The sequence below is a fragment of the Tauraco erythrolophus genome, chromosome 10 (assembly GCF_009769465.1).
Source record: "Tauraco erythrolophus isolate bTauEry1 chromosome 10, bTauEry1.pri, whole genome shotgun sequence".
NCBI classification, from domain to species: domain Eukaryota; kingdom Metazoa; phylum Chordata; class Aves; order Musophagiformes; family Musophagidae; genus Tauraco; species Tauraco erythrolophus.
The window spans coordinates 8,789,366-8,805,773 of record NC_141474.1 but is presented as its reverse complement, the minus strand read 5'-3'; the positions used below and the strand labels follow the sequence as shown (position 1 = coordinate 8,805,773).

At 49.4% G+C, this 16,408-nt stretch overlaps 1 protein-coding gene across 1 annotated transcript; it reads left to right on the top strand.

The window, feature by feature from the left end:
• The first annotated feature begins 9,901 nt into the window (after window positions 1-9,901).
• On the top strand, window positions 9,902-15,631 carry RGS4 (regulator of G protein signaling 4). Its single transcript, XM_086617238.1, is given in 6 exon segments — window positions 9,902-9,973; window positions 12,523-12,584; window positions 12,587-12,626; window positions 13,599-13,660; window positions 14,389-14,558; window positions 15,090-15,631. Coding segments are annotated over 6 exon segments (630 nt in total). The 5' UTR covers window positions 9,902-9,929; the 3' UTR covers window positions 15,342-15,631.
• The last annotated feature ends 777 nt before the right edge of the window (window positions 15,632-16,408 follow it).

Below are 16,408 nucleotides of genomic sequence, written 5' to 3'. Positions count from 1 at the left end.
GGAGCCCCTATCTATCAGAATAGGGAGGGTAAGCACCCCCAAACGCCTCCAGAACAATTTGGAGTTTAAATTAGCCACTTCCTTTGCATTATCCTCACAGAAGGGCAGGGATTGCTCAGGGTCTGTGCAGTGCTGTGTGCTGAGCAGGTGTGGTTAGTGCCAGCATGCCTGCGAGTCAGGTGAAGACGACACCAGGGTAGGGTGTCACTCTGGCCCTTTGATTCAAAGGGGGGAAATGGCCTTTTTTCTTAGATAAGGCTTAAAACTCAGAGCTCCAGAGCTTGGGAGAGGTGTCTAGGCAGCTGGCCTGGCGCGGTGCAAGTTAGTTTCTTTCTACGCCTCCCTCTATCCTTCTGAAGCTGGGCCACTGTGCAACCAGGAGTATGTGTCACACCATCCTTACACCTGGTGTAAGCACCAGGGACCCAGGCTGCATGGTAGCCTGAGCTCTTGGCTGTTTCATCTCCAGAGGCTTCTGCTTTTCTTTCATCAACACGTGCTTAAAAATTTACAAATCCATAGTGCCTATTCAAAACTTGAGCCGCAGATGTACTAGCTCACGTCAGAGGGGACAGACCTCCACGCAGGACAGAAATTGCTACACCCTGACTGCGGGTAGCCTGAAAAAAGCCATACATGGTTTTGGCAGTGTCTGTCTCTGACAAGAAGAAACGCCTCATTGAGCCTTGATGCTGACTTAGAAAAATGCAGATGAATCAGTCTGTTCTCTCCCAGCACAAAGTTTGATGTGACTCCTTACCAGATGCTTGGTGCACACCCACTGGCAGCTAAGCCCAACATATTTTGGTTGAAGGAAGCAGGGTTAAAGGCCGATAGTAGTGAGGTATGTTGAAGGCAGAGGGGTCAAAAAGAATCACTCCAATATAAAGCCTTCCAGGCATCTGCCACTGTCTCAGGCAATTTCTTTCTTTGCCTAACAAACAGCAAGAGCATTTGCTGCTGAAAGCATGTCTGAAAGCTGTGGGAGCGCATAATGACTGTAAGGGGGTTCTGTGCTTTCTTGCTCAGCTCTGTAAATTCATCTCTCATCCTTGTTATATTAGCACTATATTTAGCTGCTCTTACTCAGAACATAAGTGATTCTCCATTATCAATCTCAAGCACAAGAAAACAAGAAAGACAGGGATGTTGCCGAGCAGAAGGGTTATGCTGGAGGCCTGTGCCTGGCACAGCTTCCCTAGAGATCCTACCATACTGTCCCAAAGCACTGGGGCACTTGTTTCAGCATTCAGTGGCCTCCTTTGCAGGGCAGCAAGGCCACTCAGTGCATGCATGTTCCCTCCAGAGACAGCTGAGTCTCCCTGGAGACCCTTGGCTGCTGGACTGTGTTCCCAAGGACTGTCTTGTCCAGATGCCATGGGACGTGTCCTCCTCCTTCCCACGGCTCATCTCTGGGGCCTCTCCTCACATAGCCTCCTGCCCTCTCTGTACATCACTGACCACTTTTTCCTCTCCTGCTCTCCTCCTTTCCAGCTCTCATGACCCCAGTCTTTCCTATTTCTGGCCAGTGCGGCTCCATCCTATTCCTCAGCCTGGCATTCCCTCCACAGGCACCCCAAGATGCTGGTGCTCACGGGGCAAGGGAGGAATACAGCTGGGGTCTGCTGGTGCCAAAAGGGTAGGACATGTCTCATGGAGCAGAGGTGAAGGCAGAGTGGCGTGAGGCTGTCTCAGTGAGAGAGGGAGAGGACAAGGATTTGCTGGTTGACAGGATATTGGGCACGTTTATATGGGCATCTAGTGCTCTTTGTAATAAACTAGGGTCTGCACCTGGCAGTCCTTTCCAGGTGGGACAAGCCCATGAAATTAAGCTGAGCGGTGATCTCATTGTGAGGCTTTTGTGGGTGAAGTTTAACTGGACTGACTGGAACGGCAGTGTTTTTTCACAAAATGGGGAAACACAATTTGTCAGTACTGCCCTCACCAGAGGCACACATAAGATAAACACTGTACTTACAGCATATCCAGCACTTTGTACATGATGGCACTCAATTTATACCATGATAATGCTGAACAATACAACTCCTTTCAGTGCCGTGCCTGTCTTTAGAGCTAGCTTGTCTCTCCAGTGATCAGAAACAGTACCCTGACTCTGAACATACTCGATCTGAGAAAGTCCAGGTCCATCATGTACCTTTGTGGCTCATCTCTGAGATTATCCAAGGGAGCATCTCCTTTGATTCTTGCATTATATCCTTAGGCCCGCAAGTCCTCTGTGGATGACAGGATTGCTGCAATAGGTCTTGGCCAGATTCCTGTGTGATCCAAGTGATCCTGTGTTAGATGGATACTGGAGGCTTGATTCAAAACAGATGTAGAAGCCCATACTTTTTCCGTGTTGAAACATATTTCTAGCTGAAATGCCAAAGCACAGATGTGCCTTGGGATAGCAGCTTGCAGGAGTGTCACCTGCTGAGCCAGTAATTGCAGTCTTTAGCATCCAGCCTGCATCCGGAGTACTAGAAAGGCAGGCAAACACAGTTTCAGAAGGGACAGTAAGATCTTAGCCACATGCATGCTGCTGAGAAGTTCAGAAGGGTGAAATGTAACAACATGAAGCATTTATTTATTTTTGAAAAAAAGCGCAGAAATTTCTACATGATGAAGCATTAAATGTCACTTTCAGCGTGATGCTGTGAGCATCAGCTGCAGGGCACAGCCATGTACCATGTGCCATAGATTTTGCTCACAGCTCTTTCTCTTTTTTTTTTTTTTTGTTGTTGTTTGTGTGGGTTTTTTTTTCTCTGTGGCACAGTAAAGCTCAGGTCTGCTTGGATTTTCAGCACTGCTGCAACATAAATTTTAAATAGCAAGAGGTCTTGGCAAAACAGAGCTCACCAAGCAGAGCAGTGACTGTTTTCCAGTAGTCTTTGCATGTCTGTTACATACTGTATGGATTTCTATGCAGTCAGCCTCTGCGGCAAGTGACTTTTCCCAGTGTAGCAATTCCATGTTTTTGCTATTTTAGATGCTTACTGCTTGCAGTTTCATTCTGCCCAGCTCACCTCCAAGACACAGATCGAGGAACTTCAGGCTAGGATCCACTGTTTTCAGTGCAACTTCATTTTGCCGCTTCCTTTTTGTGGTTTCTAAACTAGCTGCATATCAAGGCTGACTGATCTGTTGAATACCTGGCACTTTTTAGAAATGTCTCTCAGGCTGGGGCCACATCAAAAGCATTTACTTCTGCCCCAAGTCAACTCAGCCATTGTATGCAGCAGGCTTGCATCACGCAGTGCCTTTGAATGGATGCCGTTTCTCTGCTGCAGGTGCTTGTCCTTGCTTTTGTGTTTCTTTAGCCTGCAATCATGACGCTCTGCAGCCCAGTCTACAGACTTGTCAAACATCACCTTTTAAATAACTGGCATGCCCTTGAGACAGGCATTGACAGATGCTTGCTGCTTCCAGGCTGCCTTTTGTAAGTGGGCTTGGAGAATTAAACAACTAAACTGTGGCCAGAGCAGTAAGCAACATGTTTTGGATGCTGAGCCATGACCCTACTGACAAAATGTCCCCTGGGCTTTGCACTTCTGAATAAGGCTGCAGCCTCTGTTCCCTGGCATGAGCCTGTGTGCTATGGCAGCTCTAATCCTGCTCAGCTGCCCCTGGAAAGATAAGAGAGAAGGAAGGAAGAAAGGTCCATCTAAGGTTAGGATGGTAAATCTCACTAAATCTGCAGTGACAAAAGATTTAGCCTTGTAGCCTGTTAACTTCACATCCTCTAGTAATCGTCTAGGCAGAAGATAGCTCAATCACATTAAAAAGTTGGGCTTTGTAAAGCTGTAGAAAAGAAGCCACTGCACAGCTGGGTTGCTAAGATGCAGAAGGAGTGGGTTTGTTGTACACTGTACATAAAAGCATCTTAATTTCTGACGCATCACTGCTCTTCCTGCCTCCCTTTATGCCTCTTCCCCCCCTCGTACCTTAGGGCACATTCAGGTGAAGCAATCGGCCCACGAGTGAGAGGTCTCCGGATGAGGTGTGCACAAACCACCGGCTGCTACCTAACGTGACGATGGGCACAGAGGCCGATCTGAGCTGTCCCACCATCGCCCACCACAGCTCCTGTCTCAATAGGAGATTTCTCAGTGAGCTTCGAGTAGCAAGTGCGAACAGCTTGCGAAGAAGAACACGAATGAACACAGAATCGTGTGTTTAAATCAACAGCATTTAAATTTGTGTGACGCTGTATCAGGTCAAAATATGGAGTGAAAATAGTTACACCTGGTTGCTGTCAAGGGTGAAATTGTTCGCTGTGAGCAGTCCGTGGTGCATGTCTCTCCAGAGCTGCCTCTGCTCAGCGGGAGCAGCACCCAGCTCAGGGTGTGTGGGCTGAGGGGGGGCTGGCAGCACACAGACAGGACAAAACCAGCTGCTTCACACCCCCAAGCACATTTCAGGGACAGAAGAAGCCATGGCAGTGCTGGGGTCTGGCATTGGGAGACTTCCAGAGGAGCTGAAGGCAGAGCTGGGACACAGTGCAAGTGTCTGCTCGGTGTCCCTTGCAAAGAACGGGTGAGTGTGTCCCTGCCTGGGGGCTACACAGCCTTGGGATGATCTACAGTTTCATATCAACCAAGTGCAACTGGCTTGCATGAAGATTCTTGGAGGAATAGGCTAAAGAACTCTCAGGACAAAGAGTGGTCATTTTTCATACATTTAGAATAAAAGGAGACTGGAAGAAAGCCATGCTCTAAGAGGGGGTGAGCTACATAGTCATGGAGCTATTAACCTTTCGATCAGTGCAGGAGCACTGTTAGTGTGGACAATAGCAGGCTCATTTGAAAAGGTGGTGATATAATTGATACCAGCTGATGCGATTTAATGGAAAAATAGACCTTTTCTAATGAGCTTAAGAGTGCTTTTATGAGGGAGTTGTGGTGGTGAAATAGATTTATAAATGAATATGACTTGCTATCAATATTTGTCTTAAAATGTCATAAACCTCATATTAAATGGACTAAAAGTGGCTAAATGAGATATTTCAAAGTGGTTTTAGTGTTGGGAAAGCATCAGTGAACAGGCATATGTTGGCTTGGTTCGTAGTCCAGTGTTATTCAAAACTTTCTTAGCAATTAAGAGGAAATGTTTAAGGGGCTGTTAATCAAGATGGATGATGAGAGATTTGGGAAACTGGACAACAAATTACTCAAATTCTATCTTTTTCTGTTGTCTGATGCCCACAAACAAGAACAATAGCCAGACAGAAAAAAAAAACAAACAACAAAGAAACAAACAAACACTTATTTCATTAGCAAACCCAAACCAGGAGAAAAAAAAGTCTGTTTGGGCTAAACAAAATACTTCCTCTGATACAAGATGAAATATTTTCTTCTGGATAGTAACAGGAAAAATAGGCTGCCCAAAACCTGAGGATTGAAGCAAAGAAAAACCCATCCAAAACCCCAAAAATTATTACAAACTTCCAAGCACTTAGAAAGGACAAAAATTGACTGGTGTAGATGTGTATGTATAAGTAGGAAACTCCTGAGACCAAGGGAAAATCGTATGAGTTGTATGTTTGATTGTATGAATTGTATGAAGTTGGGGCTAAGGAACCTGCTGGACGAATGTGCTAACGTTTATAGAGCATCACTTCAGAGAGGAGCCGCCTCAGTGAGAAACTATGACAACAAACCAAAGCTGCTTTGCCTTTGAAAGTTCATCTTGGCCTCATCCCAGAGAAGCGGAAAGGTGACTGGGTCAGCCTGGAGTTACATCCACTTGAGAAAGTTTCTGTGTGAGCAGCGAATTAACGGTGTGGCAGAACAATGAGTCATCCCTCTTGTCAGGGCTCCTTTGGGAAGAGATGCTCACTTCTCAAAGGCTGCCTCTCTGGGCAGGGCTGCTTGTGATGGCCATGGCTGTGGTCACTCACGAAGTCAGGCAGTGCATTGCAGAGACATGGGAAAGAATGATTTCCTCAGACTATGCTGTGGGACAGCGTTTCTGGGAATCCCAGTGCTGACAAGGGGACAAGCGTGGCCTCTCCATATGTCTTTTAGAGAGGTCAGGACATAGTCAGGGCCCTGGGACAGGAAACGTGGCTGCGTGCAGTGTCAGGCGCAGGCACACGCTAAGCTGATCCATTCAAACTCAGACCCGGATGGTCCTTCCAGGGGTCTCTGCTCCCAGCTCATTAGCCGTAATTCGATCATAGCACACGTGTAGGTGGAGAAGATGCAGCCCTCGTTACTGGAAGAAAATCTTACCCACTAGTAGGGGTACTGGAGAAGAAATCAGTGGCGGGAGGTTGCACTGGAAGGGATTTTGTCTGGAGTTCTTGGGGCTGGGGTATAGGAGGAGCAGATCAGGGAGTTCAGCACGGCTCCAGGCCCCCTCCCCACAGCAAGGCTCAGCACCAGGGCTGCTCACCCAGGCAGGCATGTCACCAAGGCAGCTGCTCCTGCAGGGCTTCTGCAGCCCGGGACCTTGGGGAGCAGTGCTTCTCAAGGATGTGGGAGCTGCTCCGGTCCCTCGCCAGGGCTGTCTGCAGAGCAGATGAGGGGCCAGACATGTATTGCGGCGGGGATGCCCATGAGAAAGATGGGGAGTGCTCTGCCTATGAGAGAGACGGGCACCCAGTCAATTTGCTAGTGTGATCCCGAGGAGCTTGGCTGGCGTTGCAACAGGAGGAAGAAAAGCAGGCCACCGTTAGCCTCTGCAGGGCCAGCCTGGGAAGGCAGCAGTGACAGGAGAGGCGCTCTCCCAGCAGCACGTCCACACAGCTCCCATGTCATGCCCTTCTCCGTTTCCAGTGACGCAAAGCGGATGTCTTCCTCACGCGCTCGTGCATCCCACAGCACGCTGCTCTGAGATGGGAAGAGGCTGAGGCAGGAGAGCCCCGCGCTGCTGCGAGGGCAACAGCCTGTAGCAGCTCAGCGCTGGGCAATGACCACCGAAGCAGCACTCCGCGTGCTCCCTGCCTCCTCCCATGGCCTGCCTGTGCAGAGCCGAGGGATACATCCCACATGCACTTGTGTACGGGAGCGAGCACACGTGTGTGACGTTTTTCCCTGGCAGTGATGGTGGGAGGGAAAGCGCCATTCCATGGCCTCATCTCTGGCTGCCTGGGGAGGCAGGGCGGGGGATGCAGCAGAGACGAGTGGGTGGGGGACGAGAGGGAACCACAGACATTTACTGTTGTGCTGTCTGCTGTGAGTCCCTGGGTGCTCCCAAAGCACCGCGTGGCCAAGAGATGTGTTGGCCAGGGAGCCCCAGCCCCAGCCTTGCATCCCCAGCCCATCCTCGATGCTGATTTCTCCGTGCTGCAGGTGAAGCAAGCCAGAGGTGACGTGACAGGCGTAAAAAGCAGTGTGAGCTGCTGCTCCTCTAACTGGCAGGGAGGAGGAGGTTTTGGTGTTGAGCACAGCACAGTCTGTGCCCTCAGGGAACTGGCCTGACTATGAAGGGTAAGAGATGGAAGGGGGTACTTTTGATTGGGGACCAGCTGGAGCAGCTGAGAGGATATTAAACTGCAACAGCTGGGAAACACAGCTTAGAGGAGAAACAGTTCGCAAAGGCAGGCTCCTCGCACAGGGGCCAGACTGAGTCAGTGTGTGCTAATGAACTGGAAAAAGGAAAATTTCAACTGCAGCAGTTCTGGGCATCTGCATACCCAGTCCAGGGATGATGGTTTTAATTGCAAAGCCCTTCAGGCTGGCGGTTGCGGTGGCAGTGCTAGAAATTTCTCGTTACAGCCTGCTCACACATAAGTTGGAGAATCCAGAAGGTGACTCGATGTTGACAACATCAGCATGCATTCGAGTGTCATTAGAGCTGTGCAGCAAACGCACTTACAGTCCGCAGAGAAGTGTGAAATTCCTAAATCTGGTTACACACCAACTTGCAGAGAAACTGCAGAACAATTGTGTGCTGCACAGAGGCTCCCTGCCCTCACAAGCAGCTTTTGGGAGTTTCCTGCACTGGAGATCAGGCCCTGGCTTCCAGGGTTAGGGTCAGGGCTAGAGCTTGCCTTGACCGTGTCGGCCAGCTAAACTCTTGAATTGCTTAAATGAATATGCTGCAGTCGCACACGAACAGCAGTAACATTGCACAAGTTTGAGGCTAAAATTAAATTAAATCAAATATTTAGAAATTAATTAATTAGTTAGCTAAGGATTTTCCCCTTGGCCACGTTCTGCCCTTTGGCTTCTCTCCACCCCAAACAGAAGACATCAGAGAGCTTTAGCACTAACTCTACCAGTGCTCAGTCGCTTCCTACAGATCTGCCCAAGTGCTGTCAACTCACCAACACTAAAAACACAGGGGCATTCACTCAGTTGAAGTTTTACACTGCCCAGGAGCTGATTTTTCTCCAAACAGCACAGGACTTGCAGGCATGTTACCTCAGGTTTAGCAACAGGATAGTCATGTTTGTACAAAGCATTTTAAAGTTAATTAGAGCGTTGCCTTTCAGCACAGGTAATGATCCGCGAGGATGCAATATGCCAGGGCAGGTGAACTAGTCTGCTATTTGTGTTTTCTGTTCTGCTGGCAGTAGGCTCTAGAGACACAGGAGGGAAAAGCTCACCCTGCAACTTCTGCAGGTCATGGGCAAAGCATTTAAAGGTTTCCGGGGAGAGGGAGCGCAGCAGTGGGTAGTGTGGCAGACAGCCTGCTGCTGAACTGAAGCTTCCTTGTTTCACAGCGAGAGCAAGACTTGAAGTGCAGCTGATCACGTGCACGTCCATCTGCCCAAACCTTTCCCCTCTTTTATAATGATGGTACAGGCTGTGCTGAGCCACGAGTCAATAAATACCAGCCAATTCTCTCTCTCCAGAGGGACGACTGTCTTCTGCACCCTCCAAGGGCTGAGGACCACTGGTGTAGCTGGAGACATTCTGCTCTCCCTTCGGACTACTGTGGAGCCAGGCAGTGCAGTCACCATCAAACATCCCCACAGCCAGATGCTTCATGGGTTCATCCTTTAGCACAGAGTAGCCTCTACACTGCTACAAAATCCTCTCTGGGCAGGCACAGTTAGGCCTATTGTTTTAGTTAGTCATCTTCTCTTGGGGGCTCCTGAATCTCAAGGTCTGACTTTTGATTAGGGGTAAATGCAAACGGAGAAGTAAGGTATTGCAGTAGTACCCATATATCTAAGGTAGCAATGTTGTCAACCTTCCGTCTTTCTTTTTCGTACACATGTACGTGAGCTGGTCCCCAGATTTGTGTGTGTGCCAGGACACACACATTTTATATTCTGATAGTGATATGCCCCTCAGAGCTTTTATTTCAGCCTCACCTAAGGCATGCATCCACATGCCTCTAGAATAAAACAGGACAGCCTGGTAGTTCCCCAGTGACTTTACATTCTTCATTCCTTAGAGCTCTGGTTTCTGCATTTGTTGGGATTATGAGAACCTTTTGTGTTTAAAATTCTTGTCCCTTGTTTTCCCCAGGTTGCTTTAAATAGAAGGAGAAATTGAACAGAGGAACCAGCAAAGCCCATGTCACTTCTCAGAATTGACTCTGACCCTTTTTACTGCCTGTGCCCCTCTGAAAATCTCCTCCAGCTTTTCTCTGCACTATTCCACCTTTTGCAATAGAGGAAAGTCCCTGGAGCTTTTTCCACCCTTTTAAAAGAATCCACCTCTGCAGCCAGACACCAAGCTTTGTTTCTGGTAAGGTTTTCAATCCCACTCACTCCGTTGTCTCAGCTTATACGTCACCCTTTTCCTCTTGGGTGGGCAAAAAGGGGACGGGTGCTGCTGCTGCGCTGGCTCCTGACTGGGTCACCGAGAGCTGCTGGGCTGGCTGGGCTAGGCTATAAAACAGAGCCAAGGCAGCGCAGCTGGCTTAGAGACGAGGCTGAATTCTGCAGACAGTGAAGGACCCGCAAGCAGCCTCTGCCGCCTCCTTCGTTGTTGTTTTTCCTGGAATACAGAACCATCCTCGGGAGCAAGATGTGCAAGGGACTCGCTGCACTGCCAGCCACTTGCTTAAAAAGGTACTGTTTATTTCCGAGCATCTGTTACTGGTCTCGTTAGTCTGGAGATATGCTGATGTACTGTACTTTGTGTCTGAAGCAGAAGTGGCAGATTCGGCTCTGATTCTTTCATAAGATTAGATACAAATGATTGCTTACAGGCTTTTTTTTTCCTGTTAGTCAGGAACAGAATTGCATAAATGTTTTGTACGGAGCTGTGGGAACTCTAAACCCATCTTTCCCATCAGCAAAACAAGCAGCTTTTAGCATCACTATGTTTTGGTATTTGTCATCTGCTTCTGCCGCAAGCTTTGCACTCCTTTTCTCCTTTGAATCCTCCTTCTCTGATGAATTTTCTTTTCTTGATTTTTTGAGAAGGAAGCAAGGCAGACGGGATATCAAAACAAAATTGAGAGTCATTCCCTAAAACGCATCCCAAATGCAGAAACCCAGCCTGGCAGGACCAGAGACCTGGCTGCTAGCAGGCAGGGTGGGGATGCAGGCCAGCCCAGGGCACCGCAGAGCCAGATGCAGCACCAGCCGGTGTGGGGTCATCCTGTATCCCCCAGGGGCATACTGATGGTGAGGGACCAGGTTAGGCTGTACCTCCAGTGCACAGTGCTATAGGCCAGTGCGGGGCTGGCCATACCCCTGTTGTGCAGTGCTGATCAGGATGGGCTGAGCTGTAGGCCCGCCATGGGTGCAGGATCTGGCTGCATCATGGTGTACGGTACCAGCCAGGCATCCCTGTGCTGGCAGAGCAGAGCCTGTGCACCCCCAAGCATTACCCGGGTGGCATGGCCTGCCCCGCAGCCCAGCGTGAGGCGGTCTCTATGCCTGCAAGGTGGCCATGAGCCCTCCTAGAGGAGTGTTGCTCCCTTTCAGGTGCCATGGGGCCTGGAGACCCCCAGTAGGGTGGTCCAGGTCCCCTGAATGGTACCAGCCCCACAGAACTCCCTGCTCATCCAGCCCACGTAAACTTGCGCAGGTCTCTGATGGCACAGCGTTGCTTTTCTGGCTGCTTATGCCCCCAGGAGCGCTCCTGAGGCTGCTTCCCAGGGGCTGTGCGATGGGAGAGGGTTGGAAAAGTACAAAATGAGACTCAGCCTGCTCCCATCTGGCAGAAAAAGCTCCCTGCCTGTGGTGGATTTGAAAGCAAGTACTGAAAACGTGGGGGAAAAATATTGACATCCTCCGCCTCCAATTTGTAGGAACATTTGATAGAGGGAAATAAAAGAAAATTTGGAAAAATGCAAAGAAAAATAGAGTTCATGTCTTTTAACCACCTCTGTCCAGGATTCCCAAGAAAATCTCTCTCTCCTAGAAAGCTGTGAGACTCACTGCAAGTAGCAGTGTCTTGTTTCCTCTTGCTGCCGCCTTCCTGCAGACCCGAGCGGTCTTCTGCGGGCAAGCAGCCTGACAGCGTGAGGCAGCCTGAGCCTGGCAGCACAGAGTACCCGCTGTTGCCTGGTGTTGGCCCTGGTCACACGCACCCTGCTTTAAAAGAGCTGTGAGCTTCCTTTGCTCTCACCCGAGTGCTGGAGTTGTTAGGGAAACGTTTACGAGCACAAGCAAGCAGTGAGATAAGATATGGCGGGGACTGCTGACAGGGTGCTACGCTGGAGCAAAGAGCAGTGCTGGGAGGCTGAGCAGCTGCTGGAGCTCAGCCCTATGGCACAACCTCTTGCTCTTTTCCAGGCTCTGATCTGAGGAGGAGGAGGAGAAGGAGAATTTTGTGCTTACAGTATCATTGCACCCTGCAGCAAGCCAATGCTCGCACCCCTGGGCAAGCAGGACTGATTGACCCGTTCTCTCATTCTTAAACTGGAAGGAAATCCAGAGAGATGCTGAGGCCAATATGAGCTGCAAATCTATATGCTGCTGTCGGGCAATGGTTGTCCTGAGCATGCTAGAAAGCAGAACAAAATTTAGTGCGCATCCTTGTAGGAGCTCACCACGGGGTAAGGGAGAAGCTTGCAGTCAGCACGGGCTGCTGGTGGTGAAGCTCCTGCTCATCATCTGATCTCACCCCATGGTCCTGCTCTGAGCCCTTTGCTTCCTTCCTTCCCTCTGTCATGGGCAGCTGCTTGGTGGGGTGGCCTTGCACAGCCCTGCTCTTCCTGTAGGTGGGTGATGGGGTGGGGAGATGGCAAGGGCTGCATGAAAGGATTAGTAAAGGTGTAAGAACCAGACATTGGTAGCTGGGCAAATGACCTTATGGAGAAGTGACACGTTTATAGCACAGTGATGCTTTTCTATCACAATATTTAACTGTCAACAACAGTAGGAAAACAGCAGCTTCTCCCCCTTTGCCAGCCCTGCCTTCAGGCTGGTGACCTTCTCAGCAAGAGAAGTGCTCTTGAACGTGAAAAATGACTTCTTTGACTTCACTGTATTTGTCTAGCAAGAGAAATGTGCATTATGTGAGTGGAAAGTCAGCACTGGAGTCACTAGCAGTGACCTGTGTTTGTGCCACTGAGTAATGCTTAAGGAGGTTATTGTGGGTGAGGAGGCTGCAGAGGGAGTTGTAACGCATTGTCTTCACCTCGGTCTTGAATTGTTTCTTTCAGTGCCAAAGACATGAAACATCGTCTGGGCTTCTTGCTGCAGAAGTCAGAGTCCTGCGACTACAGCTCTCTCAGGGCAAGAAGGAGAAAATATCTTCAAGCCAGAGGTAAGAGCAGATGCTGCTATGTAATTAAGCCCAGGCTGGCTGCAACATATTTGCTCCTTCACTGAGCTGAACTTCTTTAGCATTTCTGCTGCTGCTTCCTGGTACCTCCTGAACACCTGCATGTTTGAATCTAGTGTGGCAATAGTCCTCAGGTACTGATAGTCCCTTTCCATGAAGAAGGTTGAACTGGAGGTCTCTTTCTGCCTTTCACTTCTGTGATTCAATACGCATGTGCACATGGAAAGACTTGTGCAGTCTCCTGTACAGGGGAATAACACCGTGACAAGACCCAGTGCAACGTGACACATGGCAGAATCAGCATCACTGTCGCTTTGAGTTGGATTTGTGCAATGGTCCACACAGCTGCACAGAGCTATTGGCACAGAAAACAGAGAGGGCAGCCTGTCGCGGTATCACTGCTCTCACTAAGGTGCAAGGAGATGGTGTCCTTTCCTAGGAGGACTCCAATGGCCAAGATATCTCCTGGAATAGATGAGTCCTAGGATGTTCTGGTATGGTAGGAGGAACAAATGCAGGATGTGTTCCCACACTCCCATATGTTTCTAGTTCCCACGTTCCTCTCTCTTCCGTATAGCTACTGTTCCCCTGACAGGTTAAAGAAATCATCCCTTTGGAGCTCACTGATGTGGCCTGTAAGAGCAATCCCAAGTCCATGCCCCAGCAAGAGATGCAGCCAGTCACAAATAAACACAAAGTTTCCAACAATTTTCCAGGAAAATTCCTTTCTAGCCCATGGTTGGTGATAAGGATGGAAACTGGAATTTCTGTAGATTAGATCTGGGATCCCCAGGGGTCTCTGTAAAGCAAGCAGATAGTTCCTTCTTGGTCTCTTGTGTATGCTCTTGCAACAATCAGGAAAGAGATTTTCTAATGGTGCTGAGCGAAAAACCAAATTTATCCTTCTGTACTCCCCTTAAATCTTCCCTAGGTTTTTCCCTTTGTCTCCTTTAGGATTAGCCAAGAGGAAGTCAGAAAATGGGCAGACTCTTTGGAAAATTTGATCCATCATGACAGTAAGTAAAGAGAGCCCTTCTGCTGGAGATGTTGAGGGTGCTGCCTGCAAAGTGTGTGTGCTGGGCCGTCCCTGGAGGGGGCATGGGACGTTATCTTTTGTCTCTTAGCGCCTTTGGGAGGGGTGTTGAAGAGTGCCCTTGGTCAGATCCAAGGGACAATCCAAGGTATCATGATTGGGGCTTTGACCTACTGCTGAGCTTTCCCTTTTGTGAAAGCAACTGTTTTAGCTCTGTACAAGGGGAGGGCAGGACTGCAGCACACAGTTAACAATGGGTTAAACAAGAACCAAAAAGTGGAGAAACTGCAGCTGGAGCCCATGGGAGACTTTGTTTTCCCGTCGGTGCCAGGCTACAGTGGTGTCCTTTAGGTTTCCTTCACGCTGTTCCCATGGCCTGAGACTCCGCGGCGCGTGTTTGGCTGTCTCCTCATGGCCTCCTGGGAACACGCGAGTTGCTTGTGTTCTCCTGGCTGAGACACTGAAGGTCACAGTGGGGGATCAGGCAGCTGAGGACCCATGTGTGACATCCCCGTGGGGTCTGTTCTGAATTCCAGCCTCCTCCAGCATGCACAGGCGACTGCCTTGGAGGCAGGCAGCCCTCCCCAAGGGAGCTGCTTATTCAGCTCTCGGATGGATAACGCAGAATTGCTGTTTGCAGGGGCTCATGGGTGTGACTATCCAGAAAGCAACACTCTCACCTGATCTGGTTTTCCTCTAAACAATCTATAGGAGGACTGGCTGCTTTCCGTGCTTTTCTCAAATCTGAGTACAGTGAGGAAAACATCGAGTTCTGGGTCAGTTGTGAGGACTACAAGAAAACCAAGTCACCAGCCAAGCTCAGCCCTAAGGCCAGAAAGATCTATGATGAGTTCATCTCAGTGCAGGCAAAAAAGAGGTATGTGCACGAAACGTTTCTGGGGCCAAAGTATCACCCTAAATTCTGAACCAGGCCAGCAGCACAGAGAAGTAAAGATCAGTAGTTTCCCAAGAGTCGAAGGGTGCTGCTTCTCTGCTAGTTAGCAAGGAAATGGTGTCATTTTTATTGCTTTCATATTAAACTTGGATAGAGAGAAAGTGGATTTAGTTACAAGCGTGTGGCCATCCCATGTGCACACTCAAATGGGAGAAGCCCAAGAGGACTATGATTCCCAGTGTTCCAGCTGCTCCTGTGCAGTTGTTTGAATTTCCGCTGGCTGCATGCCAGAGGGATATGTGTCAGTGTCCCCTGACAGTTCATCTGGCAGCAGAGATGCCTTAGTATCCAGCTGCACAGATCCTGCCAAGGCTACGGGGTGTCAAACAGCCATTTCAGACAACTGCCTGCTAAGAACAGCTGAAGCACACTTGATGGAGAGACGCTTAGATTTTCCTTTATTTATGCTAGCCACTGCTGGGACAGATTCTGCTCACGCTGTCGCTTTGGCCCACAGGTGAACCTGGATTCGTGCACACGGGAGAAGACAAGCCACAATATGCTGGAGCCTACACTGTCCTGTTTTGATGAGGCTCAGAGAAAAATATTTACCCTAATGGAAAAGGATTCTTACCGCCGTTTCCTCAAGTCCCCCTACTACCTGGACTTGGTCAGCCCACATGGTGCTGGCTGTGGGCCCGAAAACTGCAAAAGAAACCACACTCACACCTTAGACTGTAACTCTAACATCATCTCTCAGTGTGCTTGAACCCGCAGCAAGGCAGAGCGGGCTGGGCTCTCGCAAGAATATACGGCAGCAAGAGCATTCATTGGCATGAAGCAACAGAGCTGTCTCCAATAGCTGTCTAATGTCCCAGGTGTATCCCATGTCATGCAACAGCCAGCATTTGTAACCCAAGCCAGGCTCAGTTTGTGTAGCAAACCCTCCTCTGACTCCATCGGTGTAGAAGCCCTGGAGTCTGTGTCTGACATGAAAGCTGGGTGCAGTCACTGCATGTCCGCTGTGTTCCTGGCGAGCCCTGCAAGCCCAGGAGGGCAGTGGGGGAGCACACGCTCGGACCCAGCACTACCCACCAAGGGACCGGGCTTGCGGTGTGATGCCCGGCAAGGAGCAGGGGAAAGAGGAAGCCAAGGGAAGCACTGGGGACTGTGATCTCCCCTTTCTAATTGGCAAAAGCTCAGATGTGAAGGGCTTGCCCTGGTCCTTAGCTGTTCATAGAGCTCCCAAATGTCTAGGCTTTCAGTAGTATTTGCCCAGAACTCAGGCTGTGCTGCATTATGGTCATCAGACATAGGAAGAGCTCCTACTCTTTCCTGAAGGGAGACCAAAACTGTCCAGACAAACAGCCTCCCTCGATCACCACAGCCACAACTGCAGGGAAGCTCTCCCCTCTGGCCGCTTCTCCCTCCGTAGCATCTAATTTATGCTGGTCAAGGATCTTTCCTAGGGCTGTACAGAGCTGTTATTTTGGGGGAGTTTCATTATTTTATATGTTATTAATTATGTCCTTCATGTTCCCAGGTTAAATACCATAGCTGAGCAGAACAGAAATGTGTTCCTTCTCTCCCGGACTGGCAGGTGTATATTACTAACTCTGGGAGTGCCCTCTGAATTCAGGTTTGCCTGCTTATATGGAGCAGTTTGTGATGGAATAGGATAACGAGTACAACAGCTAGGGAGGAAAGACCCAGCCTGGGAGTACTTGAAAATGTCTTTTTTGTTTTTTGATATTATTTATGAGTTATAATTCAGTAGTAGCATGACTCACTTTTTTCCTGAAGATGGTAGGAGGAATGTGTCAGTCTCATTTACTG